Here is a 26,200-nt window from a genome sequence, read left to right as displayed (position 1 = left end):
ATATACTGCCATTCGTATTTCACATGAATGCTTTCACATATTCAAGAATAACTACAGAAGTCTTGAAAAAAAGGCATAAGCAAGCAGGACTCACAAGTGGCATTAATGACAAACAAACCATTAGACTTAACTGAAAACTTCTTCTCTTCAGCGGGCAAAGTCATCCACACTGGTTAGGTCATGCCCCCTCTTGCTCCAGGAAGGGCTATGCAATTTTTTTGCATGCCTTCCAGGACCTAGAGAGAGTATCCTTCCAGACATAAAACAGCCTAGCTCCCAACAATAAATTATGACTCCAGAAAGAACCTTAAGAAACTTTATCCATAGAAAACTTGAACAAGGTAAATCTGCAACATAGACAAAAAAGTCTCATGAGGTTGGAAAAAATTTGGATGACTTCACTCTGCTGAAGAGAAGAAATCTTCAGGTAGCTCCAATGGGTTGTTCTCCTTCAGCGGGGGAAGGCATCCACACTAGTTATGTAATCAAGCTGAACTATCTTGGGTGGGACAGATGCATTGAGAACAAGAACTAGTCCCAAACTAGTCCAAAACCTGTTGGAGAACTTGGCTCCCAAAGGCAGCATCTATGGAATTTTGCTGATCAATTCCATAATGTATAATAAAAATAGAAAAGGAGGACCAAGTTGCTGTCCTGCATATCTCCTCCACTGGGGCCCTTGTGCTGAAGGCTGCTGAGATAGCAGCTGCTTGAGTTGAAAGGCGAAGGAGACCTAAGACCCTGCACTTCATAAGCTTTGCAGATACAGAGTCTGATCCATCTGGCAAAACTAGACTTGGAAACTTTCCTTCCCAAGTTTATAGTCCCATAAGATACAAAGAGAGCGTCAGACATTCTGAATGCCGCCGTCCTCTTAAGGTTGATTTGGAGTGCCCACTTGATATCTAATTTATGCCATTTCTCCTTCAGGTGAGATTGTCTAGGACAAAAAGATGGCAAAGTTAGTCGGTTTGCATGATAGGAGGAATTGATTCTGGGGATAAAGGATGGGTCAATTTGTAATATAACTGAGTCCAAACTTTTGAAAGGTACACAGTTCCTTCCTTACTGAGAATGCTCCTAACTCTGAAACCCTCCTGGCTGAAGTTATGGCCACAAGGAAGGCAACCTTCCAAGATAAGACTCTCAATTCTGTGGAATTTAAAGATTCGAAGAGAAGGGGGGTTGTTAACGCCTACAGCAAGGGTGGCCAAACTGTGGCTTGGGAGCCACATGCAGCTCTTTCACACATATTGTGCAGCTCCCGGCAGGGCAAGTTGAGGAAGCAAAGGGGAGGCATGCCTCCCCAATCAGTCTTCCCTTCTCCTTGCTTTCTTTCCAACCCCCTCCTTCCTTCCTTCCCACCCCCTCCTTCCTTCCTTCCCACCATTCTTTCTCTCTCCTCCCTCCCCATCTAAAGTTAAATATCATTATCAATATCTGTTTTTACCCCTTTTGCTTTTATTTTGGGCAATCTCATTTAATGTTAATAAAAAGCAAATTTGCATATTTTTCTATAAAAGCGTGTGGGTTATATATTTGTTCATGCCTTGTGGCTCTAAAGTATCTGATGTTTATTCTATGTAGCTCTTACATTAAGCAAGTTTGGCCACTCCTGGCCTACAGTATCTTGGATAAGTTCCAGGCCGGAAACCTATGATCAACTGGGGCTGCTAACTGCGTAGTGCCCTTTAGGTATTTATGTATTTGTTTGTTGCTAAATTGGCCAACCCTCTGTTGCCCGAGACTGCAGTGATAGCAGCTTCTTGTATTTTCAGGGTATTTGGTCAAAGGCCTCTTTTCATCCTTCTTGTAAAAAGGCTATTATTTTTATTTATTCATTTATTCCTTCGGTTTGTATATTATCCATTTTTACCAGGACATGTTGCCCTCAAATCAAGTCTTGGAACGCCAGCAGGGCCAGTTTTATGGCTCATAATTTGAGCCAATTCATACTGTTCTCTTTTTCCTTTTGTGACCACTTTCCTTGGGCTACTTTGTCCCAGCAATCCCCCCCCCCCGTACTGGCATCTGTGGTTACCACAATGTGGGACGGGGGAAGAAAGGACACTCCCTGAGAGAAGTTGTCCCACACTGTCCACCTTTTCAAGGACTTTTTTACTGTTGATGTCAGCACTATCTTGGTATCTCTTTGGAAAGGTAACAGACACCACTGTAGAATTTGTGTGAAATTGTGCCCATGGCACTGAGTCTGCTGTCGAGATTAGAAGACCCAGAAGTTAGGCCAGTAATATCAGATCTGTGCATCTCCATCTGTTTATTGGTCGTACCAGTTGTTGTATTTTGACCTGCTTTTCTGAAGGCAGAAAGACGTTCAATTGATGTATGTCTATACACGCTCCTAGATGGATCAGGTTCGTGGAAGGTGATAAATTCGCTGAAGAGTCAGTTATCAAAAATCCATGGTCCCCAAGGAACTGAAATGTCAAGGCAGTATGAGCTTTCACTGTCACAGAATTCTTTGCTCTGATTAAAATAAAATACAAAGGTTCCACCTTGGTGGTTAAGACCCCTTTGTCTTAAGGCTGCTACTGAAGTTACCACGATCTTTGTGAAGACTTGAGATGACAATGACAGGCCAAAGGGGAGCACTTTGTACTGATAATGGTGACCTCTGCATTCAAAATGAAGGTATTGTCATGAAAAAGGATGTATAGGAACATGTAAGTAGGCCTCCTTCAGGCCTAGCAATGCTAAGAAATCATTCTGTTGGTGCGTCTGGAGTATGGTGTGCAGTGATTCCATTTGGAATTTCTGTTTTTGGACCCAAAGATTGAGGTCCCTGAGATTTAGTATTGCCCTCCAGTTGCCAGATGTTTGGGGGACAATAAAGAGAACTGAGTACACGCCTTTGAATTTTTGGTGAGGTGGCACTGGTTCTATGGCGCTGATGTCTAGCAAATGTTGTACAGCTTCTATAGTCTTTGCTTTAGCTTCCCTTGAGAGACAGGAGACTGAACAAAGCAGTGAGGAGGAAGGGAGCTGAACTCTATCTTGTAACCCAACTCCACAATTGACAGGGTGGTTTATTTCCAGATCTGTGAAAAGTCCTGTAACTGACTTAAAAGCCTGGCGTCATGCTGAGGGTTTCTTTCTGGTGTTATTTCTGTCTGTCTGTTAGCTAGCTGAGAACTGTTTTCATTGAAATCTGTTCTGGAAATTATTTATATATCTATTAAAAAAAATTAAAGGACTGTCCACTCCTGAAGCTGCTATTGTCTCTACACCTATCCAAAACTCTGTAGGGTTGAAAGGAATGAAAAGACTTTCCCTTGTACTCCTTATCCTTGGGAACTGATGTAGAGGGCATTGCCTTCCTCTTTTCTTTAGTTTCCACGAGCACTTTGTCCAATGATTGTTCACTAAACAGAAGCCTTCCCGAGAACTTTTCTGTTGAAAGATTTGACTTGGAAAGTGGGTCCACCTTTCAATGTTTTAGCCATAAGTTTCTATGAGACACTACATTTGCTGCTTGAGCTTTGGCACTAAACTAGTGTCTTGGGAGGCATCCGAAGCAAACTGGGCTGCTCTTTTGATCTTCAGTAAAGATTTCTTGAGTGTTAAGGGTTCAGGATCTGGATCATTCAAAAGACTGTCCTCCCAGATGATGTGGAGTTGGCCAGGACAGCTGAGGTTCTAATAGCTAAAGACGACGCTTCATGAGGTTTCTAAAGTACCGATTCATTTCTTCTGTCAATGAGGTCCTTCAAAACATTGTTCCCATCCTTAGATAGGACCGTCCCCGAGTATAGAGCCACCACAGGGGCACCCTTCAAAGGTATCTTCAAGTCCTCCATAGTTTCCTGGTGTATATTATGAAACCTGGCAACTGGATTTATGGAAGTCCCACTGCCTGGTACTGTCCACTCCATTCTTGGGACATTTTTGAAGGATTCTGGGAAGGGACAGCCTGACAGACACTTGGCTTTTTGAATCCTCTAACATCCAGATTAGCAGTGGTAGAAGAAGCAGAGTTCTCTGTTGATTCAACTGTGTAGTTTAAAGTAGAAATGACTTTCTTGAAGTGTTCCAGTTGAAAAAGTCTGGATGAGGTGTCTTAATCATCAGACTCTTTCCAGGACCATTCTCCCTCTTCTTTATCTGAATTGATTGTTACAGATATTATGCCAGATTGTTGTTGTTGTTCAGTCGCACAGTCGAGTCCGACTCTTTGCGACCCCATGGACCAGCTCCCTCCAGGCCTTCCGATCTTCCGCCATCCTCTGAAGTTTGCTCAACTTCATGTTCGTTGCATCGATGACACTGTCTAACCATCTCATCCTTTGCCGTCCCCGTCTTCTTTGACCTTCAATCTTTCCCAGCATCAGGGTCTTCTCCAGTGAGTGCTCCCTTCTCATTTGGTGGCCAAAGTATTTGAGCTTCAGTTTCATTATCTGGCCTTCCAGGGAACAGTCAGGGTTGATTTCTTTGAGGATTGACTGATTTGTTCTTCTTGCAGTCCAAGGGACTCTCAAGAGTCTTCTCCAGCACCATAGTTCAAAAGAATCTATTCTTCTGCGCTCGGCCTTCCTTATAGTCCAACTCTCGCAGCCATACATGACTACTGGGAATACCATTGCTTTGACCATGCGGACTTTTGTTGGCAGGGTGATGTCTCTACTTTTTATCATGCTGTTTAGGTTCGCCATCGCTTTCCTCCCAAGGAGCAGGCGTCTTTTAATTTCATGACTGCTGTCACAGTCTGCGGTGATCTGGGATCCCATGAATGTGAAGTCTGTCACTACTTCCACGACCAGATTGTATCTCCTCTTTATCTGATTCTCCATCTGAGTGGTACCTTTGATTACTCATTCTAGACCTAAGACATTTGCAGGGGGGCTCTTGGGTAGGAGCTATTCTCCTATCTGTATGTGTCCATTTTTGGGCTCTCTTCCTTAATACAGCCTTTGTTTTCTTGTGTCTTGACAGGGCCCTTATAGTAAAGGGAGACAAAGATGACCCATTAGAGGGGGAGGAGCTTGGGCTACTTTGCAGTCCCAAGTGCCCCTGTTTCTAGCAACTTTCCATTCTCTTGGCTCTTTCCCCTTCAAAGCCATTGTTGGTAGGTTTCACTGCATTTCCCATCGCTGGTTGCTGGTCCCTGGGGGTCACCAAAGGGGGGGGGGAGACTAGGTAGGTCTCCAGGCCTGCATGAACCAGTCAAGTGAAGGCTGCCGAAAAAGCACAGAAGAGCATGGTGTGCTTGCCATATTTGCTGCTCCAATCACCGCAGATAGGCGTGCTGGGAGAAAGGGCATCTGCTGGACAGGGAAGCTGCCAGGTACAAGGACTCTCAATCTGGGGTCCTGGCCCGGTAAAGCACTGCTAACCGGCCCCAGTAGGATCTGTAAGGAGTTAATCTCATCGCCTCCACTGTTTCCTGGTTTCCCCATTTCTCCAGGTGCGCTTCACTCCTTCGGTGTCAAGCCTCTTCCCCTGCCACCTCCAGCCAACACAACATTTCCTTGTCAGGTAAAGGCAAAGTTCTTGGCGATTTTGTCGCCATTGTGGAGATTGAGGACGAAGCCAAGGTCTCAGAGAAGACAGACCTCCCCACTGTACTAGGGTTGTCTCGCGATCTGGATCAACCTTCTCCTTCGCCCGAAGCCTTAGGATTGAGAAGTTTGTCCTTCTGTCATTCTTTTGCCTTATTAGACCCAATGACTATGATCTTTTTTGAGGCAGTTTCCTCCAGTCAGAAATAGGAGGTATTCTGATATTCTTTCCTCCCCCCCCCTTTTTTTGTAGAAAGTGAAGCTCAGCTCTGATGACCTGCTGGGAGCGGCAAGGCTATTCAGACAGGAAGGACATCCTTGCTAAGCCCTGGAAGACATAAAAAAATTGCATAGCCCAGCCTGGAGCAAGAGGGGGTGTGACCTAACCAGTGTGGATGACTTCCCCCGCTGAAGGAGATCAATACAAGAGTATGTATTAATTTTTTATACAGCTTAGTCACTATTCTAAATTAGCTGTTTCCCAGGAGTAGCAGACATCCACGACACTAGGGAATAGCAGAAAACTGAACAATGTTCCGGTTAGAAAGCATGCATTAAGAAGCTGCATATGCCCTATACCAGCATTTAAAACCAACCTTCAGAATGACAGGAGTGCTTTGTCCATAGATTTTAGCTGCACAATGTGTCTTTTGTAGGTCCGGCAATAAGCATCAACACAACTATAAATGAACTTTCCCCTTTCTGGAAGACTTCATGTAAGCAGAAGTGAGCTTGTAATTCTGGAAACTCCCGTTGGGGTTTGACTTTTAAAATACTAATGCAAAATTGACTGGTAGTTGTTATATTGTATGAACTGTATGTTATTGTTATACTGAATATATATACCTGATTAGGATGTTATAATAATACACAATGCACTTTATAGAATGATAGTTATAAACAGAACACATTAATTTACAAAGTTTCCTGCAGTGCATACTTATTTGTTACTTGACTCCTACTGGGGCACAGAGGGCATTCAGAGGAGTGGCTTGATAGTCTGCATCTGTATCCCGGCCCTGGTGTCCTTTGGAGGTCTCCCATCCAAATACTTGCCAGGGTTGGCCCTGCTTAGCTTCCAAGATCTGACAAGGTCAGGTTTGCCTGGGCTATCCAGATCTGGGCAAAACCAACCTTTTTGTAAACAGGACATATATAGAACTAAATTGCTTTGATGAAAGGAACAGTGAACATACCTGCTGCAGTGCTTATCTCTTCATCAGTGCTTTTTTCTGAACAGCCTATCAAAGCTAAATTGTAAGAAAGAATATCTTCAAACAGCTGCCTTCGGCTGAGAGTGCAATCTTTCATGTGTTGCCTTAAAAAAGAAATAATCCAACTAAGAACCAGTTTGCACACAAACACAAAAAAGAACAAAAATGGAAATTTTAAATTATGCTTATACCATCATTCTAAGGCTAATCTGTAATTTCCCTTATTTGGATAATAACGAAAGCCCCAATGGTGAAATGCAGGGATACATGCAGTTGTAAAACCTGGCAAGAGGATAAACCCAACCCCAGCCCCAGAGCTAGGATAAAGGCCAGAAACAGGTAGTGCCAGGACAGAAGCAGGATTTAAGCAACTATCCTAAGCCACCTCCGACCATGTCCCACCACTAGTACAATGCCACACAATGGTAATAAAGCTCGCATCTGTATAAAAACACTTCCACTGAATTCAATGGAAGCCCCTCATGGCACAACTGATAAGTTTGCAGCCAATGACAGCTCTCTGTTGCCATGAACTTTCAGGCATTATCTTATTTGCCTCATCTTCTACCCCTTTCTGCTAAACTCAAATTTCCAGCAAGCCTTTGAACACTGAGAGGATCATACAAGCCAGGGAGGGGGGTGGGATCTGCAAGACAAGGAAGGAGAGTGAAACCAAAGAATAAGCACAAGCAGGCTGCTTAGCACAAATTAGCCTATAGCTGTGAAGATACACTGGCAAGCTTAATCAAGCAAACAAGCCCAGGAAAGTGAAGCCTCTGAAATAATGGAAAACCTAAAGTGAAACTGACTCAGTCAGGTACTACTGGCCCTTACACTATTATTATTGACTCAATCAAGGTGCTTCTGGGTACAAGTCGATTGTCTTGTCATGTTCTTCCAACCCCCCCCCCCCTTTTTTAAACTTCCTGGCTCTTAAGAGCGGCCATTGTCAATGCTCAGTTTATGAATCTTGTATCCTGGGATATTGTTTTTGCCCTGATCTACAAGCTTTCCCCTCTAAATCTTCTTTAGGTCACCACATGAATCTCTGCATGGGTTTTCTACTTGGCTCCCTTGTTAAGCTCTTTGCCTCCTAGGATGCCAAACCGTCCTATTTTGCTGCAGGTCCAAATTCTGCTTGGATCATCAGCCATCTGGACACCTCCCTCCCCAGATTTATTCCTACTCTATAAATTAGTTCTGGTTATTCAACTAAATTCTAATATCCATTTCCTTTTCCAAACCTGCCTCAGAGTTTCGTCCCTTGTTTTTAAAGATCCCTTTGAAGTGTGTGCATTTCCTTCCTTATGCCAGGGGCTAAAACCTAGGCCTACAGCTCCTTTAGAACACCAGCGGTGACAGAAGGAAAAAAAAAAGGTTTCTTCGTTAGGCTTGGCTGCCCCATACACACCCTCAGCAAAACATAAACCACAAGGAGGAAATCAGAGAATCATTTTTCTTAGGTAACTGGTCATGAAGCTACAGCTTTCAGGCCTTACGTCATCCACATGAGAACATACTTTGGTGATGGAAACCCTGGGGAAAATGGCATTACACACAGAAAGGAAGCACTTTACAGAGATCCAGGGAGATCAACAGTGTTCTTATTTAATGTTTACATTGCTCTGTTCAGAACCCCTCAAGACAAACACTGAACTGGATCTTCTACTCCTCTAGCTAAGGATACAAAGATAGTAAACCCTACATAAGTAAGGGAGAAAGATGTCGTATGTCAAACATGGACTGCTGTAAACCATGCCCAGCCATAAGTATTAGGTTAACTTTGTCATCACCCATCAAAGGTTGCTAGGGGAATCTTCCATACAAGAAGCAACAGGAAACTATGTAGTGCAAGAGGGAGGGTCTTGAAAATATGCTGTCAGAACATTCTCATGATGGCATCATGCCACTCTAACTCTACATACAAGTGGAGGAAACAGGGAGTACCTTCCAACCTGTTTATTTCAATCACTGTTCCTACTGACCCAGCATTAATTATGCCTTTCGCTTTGCGGGATCACAACCCCATGAAACAGCCCCAAAAGACGCTTCAGGCTGCAGAGAGAGCTCCAGTGAAACTATCTACAAGAGATGAGTTAAGTGGTGGCCCACTGATTATGCTATAACCTCCTAAACAGGTAATATCCAGCATGCGGGAACACACATGAAGCTGCCTTATACTAAACCAGACCATCAATCCATCCAAGTCAGTAGTGTCTACTCAGACTGGCACTGGCTCTCCTGGCCCTCAGGCAGAGGTCTTCCTCATCACCTACTGCCAGATCCTTAACTGCAAATGCCGGGGTTTGAACCCGGGACTTTCTGCATGCCAAGCAGATGGTTTACCACTGAGCCATGGCCCAAGAGTACAAAACACCAAGGGTGAGGAGAATGTGAAGAGCACTGAGCCTCACAATTATTGTTATTAGATATAATTATAAGGCACTGTGCAAATCAGATGCGCTCTAGAAAAACAAGCAACAGTAACTCTAAAATACTTTTGCAAAGTACAAGCCACCTTCCAATAGCATGTCATAATTTAAAGTTTTAATTTCACAGATTTCAGATTAGATACTTGAAAAGCTTCCATCAGTACCAACATGAATCAGTTCAATTAATTCTCAACTGATGTCTTGCCTATCAAGTTAGAAATATATGATAAACAGAACAAATTAATTCTGGGAACCAGAGATCTGTTCTTGAAAAAACTTCAGTTTCAGTTTAGGAAGTTGGAACTCAGCCTTCTACAGGGATTAGCTCTTTCTATTTATCATGAAACAATTTTAATTTACTGGATTATTGGAGTGCTGACTAGGGATGGGTACAAACCTACTGTCAAACTAAAGTTCACCACTAATTTTGGCAGTTCATGAAGTAATGACTGTGAACTGAAGAACTAACCCTAACCGCCACAAACTTTCATGACTTTTGATGCAGTTCGTGGCTCTTCATGAAAAACAGCTGAGAGGTGGGAGAGCTCCCCGCCACTCAGCTGTTTTGTGTAAATTGCTGGGAACCATTTAAACCACTACTTTCTGATTCCTGTGAGAAGCCCCAGGATCAGAAAGCAGGAGTTTAAATGGGTTCCAAGCCTGGGGCTGGCTGGGGATAGCTGCCCAAGAAAGCCCCTTTATACAGCTAAGCTGTGGGAGCAGTTTGCTCCATGTGGCTCAACTGTTTAAAGGGGCTTTTCTTGGCCAGCAGTGGTTGCCCAAGAAAGCCCCTTTAAACTGCTCACCTGCAGAAGGCTGCCCTCCTGTGGCTCAGCTGTTTAAGAGCCTGAAACAACTTAGCTGAGAGAACTGGCTGCCCCTGCAGCTCAGCTGTTTCGGGTAGAAACTTCATGAACCCAGTTCATATGCGAGAACACTGGGTTTGTGGTTCACCTACGAACTAAACCACATTTTTGCAGTTTGTGTCCATCCCTAGTGCTGACAGCAAAACAATGACTCCCATCTCTAGATTTGCTATTTAGGGATCTGAAAGCAGTGGTATGCATTCTCAAAGAGTGTCCAGGAGCAGTGGTCAAGTGCTTCAGGGACAACAGAGTGAGGCTGAATCTAGTCAAGTTTTTAATCTCACTGGTGCCCTCTGGAAGATAAATCCATACAACTTCTGACAGATTTCATTCATTCCCGACTGACCAGATGCATGTTCCTAGAATTGTGCTATTTGAAGGAGAAAAGTTACATCTGTGGTGAGAAAAGCTTAATGACAGTAGATATGTCAATTGTATTCTCCCCTGGAACTGAGGGAGTTGGCCACATTCGCAGATCCCTTTCCAATCTCAATGATTTAGTGTTGCTCTTAATTGTGTCTGGGTATCTGGGTAGTGACATCTGCAACAGATACTGCTGAATTGAAAACGTTTTTAGGGAAAGTAAATAACTCACCACTGACAGTCATCATCGTTGCATGTGCCTGTTAGATCAAAACGGCAAAAACACTGTTTTGGCTCAATCATATTGCTGTACGATACTGAACTGAGGTAAAGTTTTTCTTTTGTTCGAAAATAAGGACTAAATCTAAAAAGTAAACAGTCGAATGGAGATTTTAGTATTTTCAAGTCAAGATTATCGATTAGCAAGTTCGCAGTTTGTTTTTAAACACACCAGATAAGCTACATTTAACTCCTGCATCAATTCTGAATTTCTGAAAGACAGTGACAGACACAAAATGACAGCCATGTTTCTCTTACAAGTAAAGACCTCAATAACAGGATAGTTAGAAACATCAAAGGAGATAATAAAGGCCTAAAAACTCTGCACATTATTACATCTAGATCAGCACATTAATACAATGCATTATATCACCAGCAGCTACTTGAATCTCAGAAGCAGTATCAGAATGGCATTAGAAGAGTACAGGTAGTCAATGTTCTATTCTGTACAATATTGGTGACACATGTAAAAGATTAATATTTTTAATTTCCTAGAAACATGTAAAATGGCCCTTCAATGTGATATAGTTTTCCTGACTGCCAGAAAAACACACAGCCATAAAAGCCAATTTCTGGCTCATATTCTGAGACAGAGCAGGTATTATACGTTCTGTTTACCCATGCAGGTAAGATCTCAGACAAAATGTTCTGATTCACTAGAAGAATGTGCTGGAAGATAAGCACCTTGCAGAATTATGGTCATTCCATGTTACACACCTCAAATAAAGAGGCACTGAGAGAAATTGCTTTCCAAGCTTTTTATTACTTTCGTATCCCCCCCCCCCCCCCCCCGCCGTAGTTGAATATTCAGGTTGGTTCCACTGGTGCTGACAATTTGTTCTCTCATCACAGCCCTTCTACTATGAAAGCGTTCAATAAGATGAGATTGATACCCCGCCCTTCACTACCTGAAGGAGTCTCAGAACAGTTTACTATCTCCTTTCTCTTCTCTCCCCACAACCGACACCCTGTGAGCAGTGTTCCCTATAAGCTGAGTTAGTGTGAGCTAGCTCAGTTTTTTAGCCTCTGGCTCACACATTTTTGTCTTAGCTCAGGAAGGATGGCTTCAGAACAAGCTAATTTATGCAGTGGTCAAATCACTCGCTCATGACTTTAATGCCAGTAGCTCACAAAGTAGAACTTTTGCTCACAAGACTTCACAGCTTAGAGGGAGCATTGCCTGTGAGGTAGGTGGAACTGAGAGAGCTCTTTCGAGAACTGCTCATGAGAGAACAGCTCTGAAAGAACTTGTAACTGACCCAAGATGACATCAACAGCTGCATGTGGAGGCGTGGGGAATCAACCCGGTTCTTCCAGATTACAGTCCGTGCTCCTAACCACTACACCAGACTGGCTTTATAAAGAACACTTATAGAAGCAAATCAGTCAATGTGTGTGATCCAGGCTGTCACACTCTAGCATGGCCTGGGTGATGATGCAGATATAGCTCTCAGGGGCTGTACTAGCAGGCTTTGCCTCTGGCCTTGATGGTTTACCCAGGGTTCCCCCCCCCCCCCAGGACTGAACTGCAGGTATTCGCTAGACAGGAAAATAACATTCCGACCTGTATGCTGTATTGCACTGACTTCACTGCTAAAGCCATTCTGGGGATGTAAAAAGGTGTGTATAGAAATGCAGAGAGAGGCCTCTCTATCCATCAGGACAAGCAGTGCTTCAACAGTGTAGAATACATATGACTCTTTCTTTTAATAGAAAGTAAAATCAGTTTTCTCTATGAAATGTCTCTTTTTAGAAAAAATGAAAACTCAATAACTACAAAAGAAAGATTTTAAAATATCAGTATTATTGCCATGAGCTTTGTGTCCACAATAACCAATACAGCCATGCTTTACCATTCTACTCTCCACCACCAGGGGCTGTGGTGGCTCAAGTGGTTAAGATGTTGAACTGCAGACCGGAAGGTCAGTAGTTCAGCAGTTCGATACCCGAGTGCCACATGACGGCGTGAGCTCCCATCTCTGGTCCCAGCTCTTGCCAACCTAGCAGTTCGAAAGCAAGAAAGTACAAGTAGATAAATAGGTACTGCTTCGGTGGGAAGGTAACAGCGTTCCGTGTGCCTCAACAACTAGTCATGCTGGCCACATGGCCACAGAAGCGTCTTCAGACAGCGCTGGCCCTTCAGTTTGGAAATGGAGAAGAGCACCGCATCCCTAGAGTCGGATTCAACTGGCTTTTGAGCAAGGGAAACCTTTACCTTTACCTCTCCAGCACCATTGTAATGCAATTTCTTTTCTGTTTCCAAGAGCAATCCCTGCCTACACCCAGAAATGTTCTGTAGCATTATGCTATTGGTTTTAGTAACCCAGTACAATACCTGTAAGATTTAAAAACAAGAAGTGGGCTATGATAGGGTCCGAATGGCTGTGGTTTCCCTTCTGCTTGTCTACTTGGAACTGTAAAGGGATCTACATCCACTGTTATTACCTGGAAAACAGAAGTAAACAGCTATAGTTTAACGATACGAATATTCCAGCCTCAATGATCCAAACGTTATTTAATGTACAGAATTACCTGACCACATATATTTTCTTCATTAGATACCAAAAGAGCTGTATTTTTCCTTAAGACCTCTTTCAAGCCATCTCCTTTCACATAAAGTTTTTTCAGTTCATCAATATTGAGACCCAGAAAAAGCTCAGGTTGCTCTAGTGCCTTTTTAGGAAGTTTGTTCGTAGTGTCTTGCTTGGAAGTGTCGATGTGCTTAAGATTAGGTTTAGTAAAAGAGTTTGATTCTCTGAAAGACCTCCTTCGTTCTCTACTAGAATTGGATAGAATTTCATCATCAAAATAATTCTCTTCAATATCCAAAGTCAGTTTGTCTTGTGTTAGGTCATGAAGGGAAGGTTGAGGTAGTGCAAATTCAGGTTCCTCTTCAGCAATGGGAGCAATATTTGACCGGTCCTTGGTCTGATGTGTACGAGCTTCTTTTAGCTGCTGTATTTTTAGAGCATATTCATATTCCAGCTGCTGTAGTCTTTTTTTCTCCAGTGCAATCAGTTCTGCTGAATGTTTCTTGGGGCTTGATGATGGTGAGTTCTCAAATTTCAGTATTTTGTTTGGCTGTCAAAACACACAATTTTTAAAGTCATCACCTTGCACAGATTCAAATATGGGCAAGAGGCAAAAAATGCAACCTGTAACTTATTTTGTATTTTAGACTCTTCCAAAAGAATATATATGTACAAGAAGAAAATCACAATACTGTTTGCCACAAATCCAGTGACACTGTTATCAGGATTTCATTTAAACCAAGCTATGCTAGGTCTTGCATATATAAGTGTTGCCTGAAGAACAGCCTCTGGAACCAAATCAATACTTGGCAATAGGCTAAAAATTAGAATAACACAGAGTGATGATGATGATGATTCTGCTTGAATATGGACAGCTGTTTCACCAAAGGGCAGAAGGTTATTCCACACAGAAGAACAATGTCATATTTCCATAAACATCATTATTCATGTGACTCAAAGGAAGAGGATGTCTTAAAATTCTAACTGCTGTTTCCAAAGAGCAACCCTAAGGACCCCCAATGGCTTGAGCATGCTCTGTGATATTTTTGACTGCTATGTTCTTTCAACATGACATCTCTAATATTCTGAAAGTGTCATCAGTCTGCCATGTGGCAGCAGGCAGGGATGCAGGTTGTAGAAAACACAATCCTTCTGGGCGTGTGAAATTGTATGTTCCCCTGAACCATGGCCAATATTTGAAACAATTCCAGAAAATGCTTTTTATAAATAACTAAAAAGGGTTATTTACATAGTGACTGTTCAGAAGTTCGTTTTGCTTTCTCGTTTTATGCTTCCTAGACTGTGATTTGAAAGCGTCAGAACAAAATCTACTGAATAACAGTTTTTTGCTCTGCAACCCTTAATTTATAATAACTTACTCCAAAGCGATCATATTCAAGTTTTCGTTTTCCAATTTCTTTGCTAGCCAGTGCTTTTGCTCGAGCAAGCTCTTCTCCGTATTTTAACGCCAGCACTTTCTTTGCGGTTACACGTTGCTGTACTCTGTGAATCTGAAGCATTTTGACATTTTTCAGTACATGCCACATTGGTACCAAAGGATGTATGTTAAGAATATAAAATGATAAAATTAGCCCCATCACTCAGCTTTTAGCACCAGAAAGCCCTAGAAAATTATTGCATTTGGCTAGAATATTTACACAGCTAAAGAAAGAATAATCTTACTTGTTCTTGAAGTTTCTTCAAAAATACCCTGTTGGCATTTAGTATCTTCTCTGTTGCTTGCAGCTGCTCATTAAGTTTAGTGATCTTGCTTTCAGCAAGACGAACAGACTCTTTCTTCTTTGCCTCTTGCTGTAGGAGATGTTTCAACACAGACTCATCCTTCATCAAGAGAAGCCTGACAAAAAGGGAATGGAATTAAATTCCTATATTTATTTCATGAGATGACACCTGTTGGAAACTAGGCCAGCACACTCTCATTTTCATTGCTTCATCTGCCACATGAACCATATACATACTTGTGCATTAAATATTTAAACTAAAAGCAGAGCAAGTCCATAAGTTTAAGAAACTGTTAATGCCGTAACAATAAAAGATATGTCATACTGAACCATTCCTCCCTTCAAGCCTTAGCCTTGTACTTTGTAGTCAAGGCAACTACTCCTAGGTTGGTATTTAGCCTAATCCCTGAATAACACCACTTCTGAGTCTCCTGCGCCTCTCTTCCCTCCACACCCTTTAAGTCTAAGTGCAGGTCCTCTACTTCAAACAGATTCAGCCTTGTCTTGGGGGGGGGGGGCTAAAATGGTCACCATACACTGCAATAACAGTATCATGAAAGACTAGCCCCACCATATTTAGGTACATATTTAGGCCTTTCATTCTACAGGTACTACTTAAAGAGTACATCTGCTTTTTCCCCCCAAAGAAAAGGCTGTTTCTGTCAAAAGAGAAGGTTCTGCACTTACACTTACTGCTAAAACAGTTAAGCATACACACAACTCAAGAAAATGGTGTACACATACTGTGCCCTTAACTGTTTTTTGTTCTGCAGCTGAATAATGGTAATACCTGGCAACATTTAGCAGAAAATACACATAGCAAGTATAAAGGAGACAGACATAGCATTGACAGAGAGCATGGAACTAGGATTCAGTAACAATGTGAATGAACTTGGCCTCCCTTCTTATCTCATTAGAAAATGATGCTTAAAAGTACCTCTGATTACCCTTGATGTGAATAAATACAGCCACATGAGTTAATCAGAGTAGGTCATCCCCCCAGCCCCTCAACTGAGATTCTAAGCAGTTACATGTGCTATCTGAATGCAGTTAGGGTGGCTCTGTTTGGACTGAAGCTGAACATCATACTCAAAATGAATTTAACTATAACCCTCGAGAGCTGCTCTTAACTTTTCGTATCTTTACATGCCATTCTCAGAATTCTTCCTTGCAAGTCATTAGGAACCTACAGTGCCATCCTAAGGAGGGTTACAATTTTTCTATCAAAGTCAATGGCTACAAGGGCAACTGCTCTGTAATGGATGCTTAAACAGCTGGAAGTGAGGTCATGAGAGAAAATATGTCCACTGTCTTCAAATATCCAAAAGGGTGGAGGAAAGGCAGGCAGGCAGATAATTGGCCCCTAAAGGGAGTGTCTCCAGCTCTTCCATACTAAATCTTTCTATGTAGATTAACACTATGATGTGAAGACTTACTTGTGTTTTTTGAGTTTTGCTTCTGCATCTGTAACTTGCTTTGTTACTAATGCTATTAAACCAACTCCATCAAATTCACCGTCAGAGTTCGCTGGGGATGAACTTGCCTTCAGTGGTTCCGCTATTATTAAGCGTTGCTTCTCCCGACTAAGATTCAAAGACACATTTTTAAAAGGAGCAAATATTAAACCCTTTTAAATTAGACGCGCGAAACCCAGAAAAATTATATTCCAAGAATGTAAGGCCAAGTTTGTTGTCACTGACAGCGTGCAGGCCTAGCAAAATAATTTAAACAATGAAATAAAGAATAATTGGTTCTGACTAGAACAGCCCTACACAATAGAGTTCTCTGTAATTTTTACTTACTGATCACTTCAGTTAATTTTCTTGAATGTTAGTCCATAACACAAACATACCTAGCAATCTCTTCTTTAAGGAGTCTGTACTCTATCTTCTTATCTTCTGGCAAGGCCTCAGGGGTTCTCATGGGATTATTTTCTTTTTCTGACTTTAAAGGTGCTTTGGGCTTTGATGCCTATAACAGAAAGATCCAAAACAATAAACATCACATGAAGTTATCTGAAGAATTCTAGTTACTGATAAAAGGGAGGGAACTGACATAAGTGCTCCTGCTGTATAGTAAGAATGAGCACAGCCAGAAAATAGTTAATTCCTCTACAGACTCATTAGATGGGTCCAGCAAATTTTAATATCCTCTTTCAGAGGGAAGTACCGTCACAGTTTTGGAGATACTTTCGGCAAGAACGGAATAAACTAACCCACATCATAACTGTCTGCTTGTGAGTAAGTCTGACTCCTCTTCTACATACTAAACCAGAAGAATCTTCACAGTAAACTCTTACTATATCATCCACCATCTTAAGAGTGTGTTTTAAATTGTTAGCCACCTTGGTGGTCCTTGTAAGGGCAGAAAGGCAAAATACAAATTTTGTAAATAAATAATAAGGGGGCTTCAGAAGAGGAATATGGCAACATGTAAAAACAGAGGAAGAGGTCTATCTGGACACTCTACCAATACCCCCTCTATGGGAATACCAATTTGCAGTGCAGCAGAGACTGGTGCTCCTTGTTCAAAGAGTACTCAAATCCTTTAGATCATGCATCTTGTGACTCCTGCACTTACTCTTCATGCTTGGAAAAAGGTGAGTTGAAGGATAGAGAAGTATTTGCAGCAGGTGAATAATCCCTACCTTTTCTTACATTATGGGACTTCTTCACCTTTAAGCTAAACTGCTATGTCCTTATCCAGTGCAAACATTTAGGGTGGAGAAACTCAATAAAGCATGAAGTATGGAGAATAAACTGGACCCCATTGTCCTGCTGCAGCATGAAGGGAAAAGTCAAGCCTGCTATTAGAATACATGACTGGCTTACTAAAGATAGTATTCTTGTTGAAGTCAGAGGCTTTGACAATTTTACTCCTGAGGGGTCCATGTTCCCTGATTACCACATTTCTGCAATGGTGCTATTTTGACACGCCACTTGTGTTGCTCGAGAGCCCTGGAGGCAGACAGAACTGCATACTAGAACATTCACAGCACGAATAGAAAGAACTAGTTAGAAGATGGGACGGATGCTATTGCTGCTATGAACCTCTTATATTCCACTTGGGAGCTTGATAAGCAGGAAGAAAGAGGTCTATTCCAAGAAAATGAGTATGGGCATGAGGGCAGCTACAGGTTTAGCAAGTGACCTGCTCATTGTGCATGCACCTACAAGGATCAGTGCAGTCAAGTTCTAAGCTGGCAGCACTATCCTTCCCAGATACTAGGAACAGGAACATAAGAACATAAGAGAACATAAGAGAAGCCAATGCTGGATCAGGCCAATGGCCCATCCAATCCAACACTCAGTGTCACACAGTGGCCAAAAATACTAGGTGCCATCAGGAGGTCCACCAGTGGGGCTGCGAACTAAGAGGGTCAAGCTAACAACCATATTATAAAAAGACAAATGTTTATTAGGGTGTACACATAGCTAAAACATACTGCGGTTAAAAGAAATAGTCTAAGTCTATTTGTCAGGATGTGTGTCACTTCCATCAAAGGTTACTTCCACTACCTTTGATGGAAGTGACACACATCCTGACAAATGGACACCAGAACAATTTTAAGAATTGGTACAGCTACTATCTATGGCATACTACACAAACTTGTAGCAATTGCAAAAGCATATAAAAAGACAACTATATATAATTTTATGTGTGTATTTCAGGATGCGTGTCACTGTAATATAAAGAATATTGACCACTGAGGAAGGCCCGAAACGCATATGGTCCTTAGGTCAAAAAGTTTTAACTAACTTATTTATTTATTTATAATTCGATTTATATCCTGCCCTCCCCTAAGGCTCAGGGTGGCTAACAACTGGGGCAAAAGCCATAATTAAAACAATTAAAACAACATAACAACATAACAATAGTACAACAAAATACTGCCCATTTAAGGAAGCTGAGACAATGTTGGCCTTAACTTTATATTCAGGAACATTTTAGTTAGTGAATACATTGTGAACTAACACAATGCTACTGGAGCTTATTCTAGAGCCTTTTAGACAATATGGGGTTTTCATCCCAAACACCAACAGGACTTCTTTTGTTGTATTTGGTTTCTGGCACATTTTGACACAAGATAGCATAGTATTTCTAGTCCTGAAGTGATTATGTATAGGAGCAGGACTCGGTCAGATGCTCCATTCTAGTGCATTAGATCTATATCATGCATATGTGTGGGAAGTTTCATCCCACGCTCACCTTTCAACAACTACCTGTGGCTGGCAAATATTGTTACAGGAAAAACATGGCAGCATCCCTAAGGAAAGAGGACTTGCTTGTATAAGCCTTTTAAGTCTGAGACTTAGACTATTTCTTTTAACTGCAGTATGTTTTAGCTATGTGTACACCCTAATAAACATTTGTATTTTTATAATATAGTTGTTAGCTTGACCCTCTTATTTCGCAGCTGATTTTGGGTTGAGTTTCTCCCCCCTTTTTTCAGTTTCGGTCCACCAGTGGGCCAGGACATTAGAAGCCCTCCCACTGTTGACCCCCCCAAGCACCAAGATGACAGAGCATCACTTGCCCCAGCCTGAGAGTTCCTATCTATATCTTGTGGCTAATAGCCACTGATGGACCTCTGCTCCATATGCTTATCTAATTCCCTTTTGAAGCCGTCCATGCTTGTAGCCGCCACCACCTCCTGGGGCAGTGTATTCCATGTGTTAATCACCCTTTGGGTGAAGAAGTACTTCCTTTTATCCGTTCTAACCCGACCGCTCAGCAATTTCATTGAGTGCCCACAAGTTCTTGTATTGTGAGAAAGGGAGAAAAATACCTCTTTCTCTACCTGTTCTATCCCATGCATAATCTTATAAACCTCAATCATGTCACCCCTCTGCCATCGTTTCTCCAAGCTAAAGAGCCTTAAGCGCTTTAACCTTTCCTCATAGGGAAAATGTTCCAGCCCTTTTATCATTCGAGTTGCCCTTTTATGCACTTTTTCCAAAGCTATAATATCCTTTTTGAGGTGTGGTGACCAGAACTGTACACAGTACTCCAAATGAGGTTGCACCATTGATTTATACAGGGGCATTATGATATTGGCTGATTTGTTTTCAATTCCCATCCTAATAATCCTAAGCATAGCGTTGGCCTTTTTTATTGCAGTAGCTCACCATCTCGACAGAAACATTCTTCAACAGAAAGAGAAGGGAATCAAGAAAGGCTGGCAGTGAATTTCATACTAAACACCAAAAGAACTAGAATGAAATTCCTTTCAGGAAATGTTCAGTTGGTTAGCCTGGACTTCTCAGACGAAGGAGTTAATATCCTTCTGCTCTCCCTCCTAAAAACAACTAAGTCTGTTTTTTATATAATGTTCAGCATACTCACTATGTGACACACATCCCCATGGTAATATTTCAAAAGTTAAATATACTTTCAAAAACAAAACAGTTTTTAACATACACACTTACCTCTACAGTTCTTCTAGCTTCTTTGATCATCGATTCTAGACCACCAAACACACTAGTAGCAGAGTTAGGTTGTTCTGCATCGGATTCACTATCATCTGAATCATTCAGTGTAACCACCACTGACTTGTGTTTTGGAAGCTGCAGAAATAGATTTTTTAAAGAGAAAGTAACAGCATTTATATTTCTAATTCTACACAGCAACAACCTATTAACTCTTTAGCAGTGTCCCCCCTCCCCCGCACCACCACAGCATGATTTTTCAACTTAACATTTCTCTGTTTTTCCATAACAAGAGCATGCTATTTCTTCTCATTAGGGCAAGGAAACCTAACTAAAATTGATGAGAAATACCATCAAATGTAATAATCTGTTCAAAATGATTTATATTCTTTATATTGACAAAGTACTAGAATATTCTTCTACAAGAGCACTTATTTCAAAAAAAGATTAGAGAAGTCAAACCAGGCCTGTTATAATAGACTACCAATCAAGCCACTAAACAAGCATGAGCAAATCCCTAGGATTTAGCCTTTTGTTTGCGCCCACTTCAAAACAAAATAAAAATGTGTAAACCAATATTATACCCATTTTGTACCCAGAATATAGTTAAAAACATTCCATTACCGTGATCACTGTTCTTGGGGGTCTTGGTACTCTAACAATCTTGGTGTTCTTTATACGAGGCTGAGACACTGTATTAATACTGACTGCTGCAAGATTGCTTCTTGGCAAAATATGGGAATTATTAGGGAACGGTGGTGAAGGTGGACCACTATTACTTGAGTTTTCCTAGTAAAGAAAACAGGTACAAGTAACAGATCAGGAAGAGTAAAAGCAAGTTGTGTGCGCGTTTTTTTAATTGTTATGTTACATGATTAAATTCACATATAGAAGCAAACAATACAAGCCGAACAAGGACCAGTTAAGTGATGTCAAGAAATTCAAATCTTTAATTACAGAAGATCCTAGCAACTTTAAAAATGGCTTTCATTTGACCAAAATCAGAACAGCAGTAAATAATTCTATTTTTACTTAGACCTGCTCTGGTTCTCACAATTTGAATAATCCGGGATGTAAAGGACAATTTGCTTTGTTTTGAAAATTATTGAAATATAAAAAATAATAGAAATAGATGTGTATAAAAACAACAACTGAAAAATGTGTTACCTGTAGAGTTTGAATTTAAAAAAGGAAGATATGTAAAAGATCTAAGAGATGGGGAGGAGGTTGGAGCACTGTGGGAAGCCAGGAAAGGGTGGGGGTAAGAGGAAAAAGGATGTATAACATAAACTTTGTTGTATGTTTAAACGTTTACTATATCCTAATAAATTGTTTTTGAGAAAAAACCAATTTGAATAATCCTACTAATTTTCCAGTAATGTCACACCATGAGACAAAGCCAACACCAGGGATGTGCAACCTTTTCAGTTTACAGAAATTTGCCTCTATGCTTTTTTTCTTAAATGGCAGCCTCAACTTCGTTAACAAAAGCCTTTGACTGCCCATCACATTCAAGCTATCTAGTTTCTGGCCTCATTTTTGCTTTGTTCAGATGAAACCAGAGCAATCTGGACAACAACAAATTTGCTCCTATTGCAAACTATGATGTGGCAAGACTGCCATCTCATGGTCACATTTAGCACTTACTTCTGGTTTGTAAGCTCGTTTACTTGCCAGAGATTTAAGCAATTCTTCTCGTAGCAACATTTCTTCCTCTTCTTCCTCATCTGCAAATGGAGGCTTTGGTGGCTGTTCTGGTTCTTCAGGAGGAAGAGGAGGGAGAGGAGGGAGAGGCTCTAAAGAAACACTTGAAATGCCTTCAACATACAATTGGCTCACTGACAACTGGACCTGAAGTAAATAAGAAAAAGAGATAAATTATTGCTTGAGCCAACTAAGCAGTGTAAGAAACTTACCAGTTGATCCCAAAAACTAAGAGATTACACTGATTCAGTGGAAATTCAATCTTAATAACTACTAGGAGGGATAACTTTCAGGATGGCCAGGGAAACCACACTGCCTACCAGAATATTCAAATAGTTTCTGAATTACATAAGGGAGATCTAAGGTTATTTCTGGTTTGACTACAATATTCAGTCTTGCAAAATCACATACCGAAACTTGTGGTGCATGAGGCAGTGAAATCTGTGGAATGCCAGGAGGGAAGTATCCAACAGGGCAGTCAAAGTATGGAGGCTGTACTGGAGAAGACGCTTTAAAGGAATTACACAGAACAAAAGTCATGTTACAATATACAATATTTTTAAATGTTGAGTTTCTTAAAGTGCACTACTTTTCATAGTTTAACCATATGTTTTTGTGAGCAGCTGACAAACCTCTAGGCTAGAAGCAGATGGAATTGGCAATTTCCATTTCGCACCGCAGACCTCCTCTCAGCATTTTGTGGAGGTCAGCAGATTGCAGCAGGGCAGGTGGGGAGGAAGAAGGGAAGGTTCATACTGCCAGCCACTGGAAAATTTAGTCTGAAGCTAACCGTCTGTTTACTTTATCATGATGTCTGAGTGGAGGCAAACAGTTCTTGGACACTAACAGAGCATCATTTTTAAAAATGCCTCTTTTACATCTCATTATTCTATTCTAAAGTTGTCCCTTCCCTTGTTAACAAAATGCCAATAATACATCTTTCTGCAAAGAAGGAACAGCCTCCCTTACATTATCAGCATACCAAGAAAACCAAATATATCTCATCCCACACATGACATTAATGGGTTCAACTGCTATATTAACCTGTTAATGTTCTTTGAGGGGGTGAACAAACATGTGGACAAGGGGGATCCAATAGATATTGTTTACCTTGACTTCCAGAAAGCTTTTGATAAAGTTCCTCATCAAAGGCTCCTAAGTAAGCTGAAAAATCATGGGATAAAAGGACAAGTCCTTTTATGGATCAAAAACTGGCTAATTCATAGAAAACAGAGAGTGAGTATAAACGGGCAGTTCTCTCAGTGGAGGGGGGTAAGCAGTGGGGTACCGCAGGGATCAGTATTTGGTCCACTGCTTTTTAACTTGTTCATTAATTATCTGGAGTTGGGAGTAAGCAGTGAAGTGGCTAAATCTGCAGATGATACGAAGTTGTTCAGGGTGGTGAAAACCAGTGAGGATTGTGAGGCACTCCAAAGGGATCTGTGAAAGATGGGCGAGTGGGCGTCAACATGGCAAATGGGGTTCAATGTGGCCAAGTGCAAGGTGATGCACTCTGGAGCCAAAAATCCTAAATATAATTACACGTTGATGGGGTCTGAACTGGCAGAGACTGATGAAGAGAGAGATCTTGGAGTTGTAGTAGATAACTCACTAAAAATGTCGAGACAGTGTGTGACTGCAATAAAGAAGGCAAATGCTATGCTGGGGATTATTAGGAAGGGTATTGAAAACAGATCAGCCAATATCATAATGCCCCTGTATAAATCAATGGTGCAACCTCATTTGGAATACTGTGTGCAATTCTGGTCACCACACCTTAAAAAGGATATTATAGCTTTGGAAAAAGTGCATAAAAGGGCAACTCAAATGATAAAAGGGTTGGAACACTTTCCCTATGAGGAAAGGTTAAGGCGCTTTGGGTTCTTCAGCTTGGAGAAACGACAACTGAGGGGTGACATGATTGAGATTTATAAGATTATGCATGGGAAAGAGCAGGTAGAGAAAGAGGTACTTTTCTCCCTTTCTCACAATACAAGAACTCGTGGGCACGCCATGAAATTGCTGAGCGGTCGGGTTAGAACGAATAAAAGGAAGTACTTCTTCACCCAAAGAGTGATTCACACATGGAATTCACTGCCACAGGAAGTGGTGGCGGCTACAAGCATGGACGGCTTCAAAAGAGAATTAGATAAGCATATGGAACAGAGGTCCATCAGTGGCTATTAGCCACAAGATATAGATAGGGACTCTGGGGCAAGTGATGCTCTGTCATCTTGGTGCTTGGGGGGGTCAACAGTGGGAGGGCTTCTAATGTCCTGGCCCCACTGGTGGACCTCCTGATGGCACTGGTATTTCTGGCCACTGTGTGATACAGAGTGTTGGACTGGATGGGCCTTTGGCCTGATCCAACATTGGCATCTCTTATGTTCTTATGTTTATATTTGAAACGCAAAGCTCCCACTTGCTTTAGTTAGGTACCTTTCCTTGACTTATCACATTTGAGGAGAAAACTTTTGTGAACAGAACACTGAAGATACACAATCAGAACCAAAGCACAAGCAATTTGGAAAAAAGACCATCAAGAATTAAAAGTATACAAGAACCAGAACAGGTAAATGTTGAACTTAATATATTTGGAAAATTAGCAGAATAAATCTCTGTGTAAGTAGATTTTATTTATTTACTTTGAATATCACTCTCTGCCTCCCCATAAACCTTTGCTGAGACAGCTAACAAAAAAAAAATCAGTTTCAAGAACAAATAAATTGATAGCATTCTGATAACAAAACCCTCAGCAGTAAAAAAAATTCAAACACACAACAGACAATAAAAAGAATGCTAACAAAAGTGGGTAAAAATCCAAGTTTCGCACAAGTCCAATTGCTGAGCCAACTTCTCTAGTTATAAGACATGCCATTATCTGTCACATGTTATATAAGACATATCCTGCATCTATAAAAGCATCAGGTCAGCTCTCATACAAGCTTCAGCAAGTTGTTTCTGAAACAGAATGTTTCCATGCGAGTTTACAGTCTGAAATACCATTGTATTTGCTGGAGTGAGAAAAAATCCACACTGAAATTATACAAATAGGGAAGGACCTTACAAAAAGAGAACCAGTTTAAACATCCTGAGCGTCTGATAACACGACCTAATTACTTTAACTCATAGAATCATTTCTGCAGATTTCATAAATAAATACATTGGGGCAGCTTTTTTAAAGTTGTAATTCATGGTATGCCCTTAGGTGGTCCTCAGAACATGATAAAAAAGACTGGATGGCCTTTCCAAGGCACAAAACTAACACCTGAATTAAAATATGCCTTGAAGATTAATGCTTTAAGTGATAAACATCTGAGAGAACACATGCAAACCTAGCAACACTCTCTCTTTCTGTGTTTAGTACAGCTGCACTGGAGTGTGGGAGGAATTACATTTTAACAAAATTGTTCAAGCAGCTTTTCATGTAGCAGGCTTAAGAAAATGAACAAACAGAAACAGAAGTATTCAATATAAAACCTGAAACCATTCAATTAAAAAAATAGCAGCAAGATATTCTAATCCAAATATTAAATACCACCTACCTGGAGAATTAGTTTCACTTTCTGTGTCCATAGCAACTTCATCATAATTGTCATATTGATAGATTCCTCCTGCACTCTCGGTAGACTGCTTATCTAATGATCGCCTCAAGTCTTTATCTGAGGACTAAAAAAAAGGATTTTTATTTCTTTCCAGTTTAGTGTAATCTTGGCTCACTTGTACATTGCTTTAAAGTGAAATTAAACATCACGTGAAGTTCTGTGATACAGGACATCCAGTTGGGAAAGGGGAGCTAAGTGCAGTGGGGGCGGGGGAGATCTATTGGAAAATGAAATGGAAGGAAATTTCAACATCTGCTCCCCTTGTGCGTCTTCCCAATCAAATCAGGAATTTTCTTGATTGCTTTTAAGTAAAATTTGTACTACTGGAAAATTTGATAACTGATCTTTCCCATAATAACTGTCCCTAATATTTCTAGATTACTAATGACTTTGCATGAAAAGGCACAGCAAGCACGGGTCAACTGTAGCTATGAGGCCTACCCCAGCTTTTATTTGCTGCAACTTCTTAGGTTTAAAAAAGGGGATAACATTTCTAATATGTTCCCCAAAGAAGACTTT

General features: G+C 41.1%; 1 protein-coding gene across 3 annotated transcripts in view; it reads right to left on the bottom strand.

The window, feature by feature from the left end:
- ZFC3H1 (zinc finger, C3H1-type containing) overlaps nt 1–26,200 on the bottom strand; it is a 64,908-nt gene that overhangs the window by 27,818 nt on the left and 10,890 nt on the right. For all 3 annotated transcript variants that reach the window (XM_015405719.1, XM_015405721.1, XM_015405722.1), the window contains exons 6-18: nt 25,622–25,745; nt 22,488–22,585; nt 22,020–22,223; nt 20,997–21,161; nt 20,373–20,510; nt 16,796–16,914; nt 16,380–16,526; nt 14,885–15,059; nt 14,581–14,712; nt 13,203–13,751; nt 13,006–13,115; nt 10,624–10,755; nt 6,713–6,834 (exon numbers count right to left, since the gene is read on the bottom strand). In XM_015405719.1, the coding sequence (XP_015261205.1) occupies nt 6,713–6,834; nt 10,624–10,755; nt 13,006–13,115; nt 13,203–13,751; nt 14,581–14,712; nt 14,885–15,059; nt 16,380–16,526; nt 16,796–16,914; nt 20,373–20,510; nt 20,997–21,161; nt 22,020–22,223; nt 22,488–22,585; nt 25,622–25,745 (2,215 nt within the window). The remainder of the gene's footprint in view (nt 1–6,712; nt 6,835–10,623; nt 10,756–13,005; nt 13,116–13,202; nt 13,752–14,580; nt 14,713–14,884; nt 15,060–16,379; nt 16,527–16,795; nt 16,915–20,372; nt 20,511–20,996; nt 21,162–22,019; nt 22,224–22,487; nt 22,586–25,621; nt 25,746–26,200) is intronic.

Source organism: Gekko japonicus, unplaced genomic scaffold, assembly GCF_001447785.1.
Source record: "Gekko japonicus isolate JY-2015 unplaced genomic scaffold, Gekko_japonicus_V1.1 scaffold53, whole genome shotgun sequence".
NCBI lineage: Eukaryota > Metazoa > Chordata > Lepidosauria > Squamata > Gekkonidae > Gekko > Gekko japonicus.
This window is presented reverse-complemented; position numbering and strand designations above follow the sequence as displayed.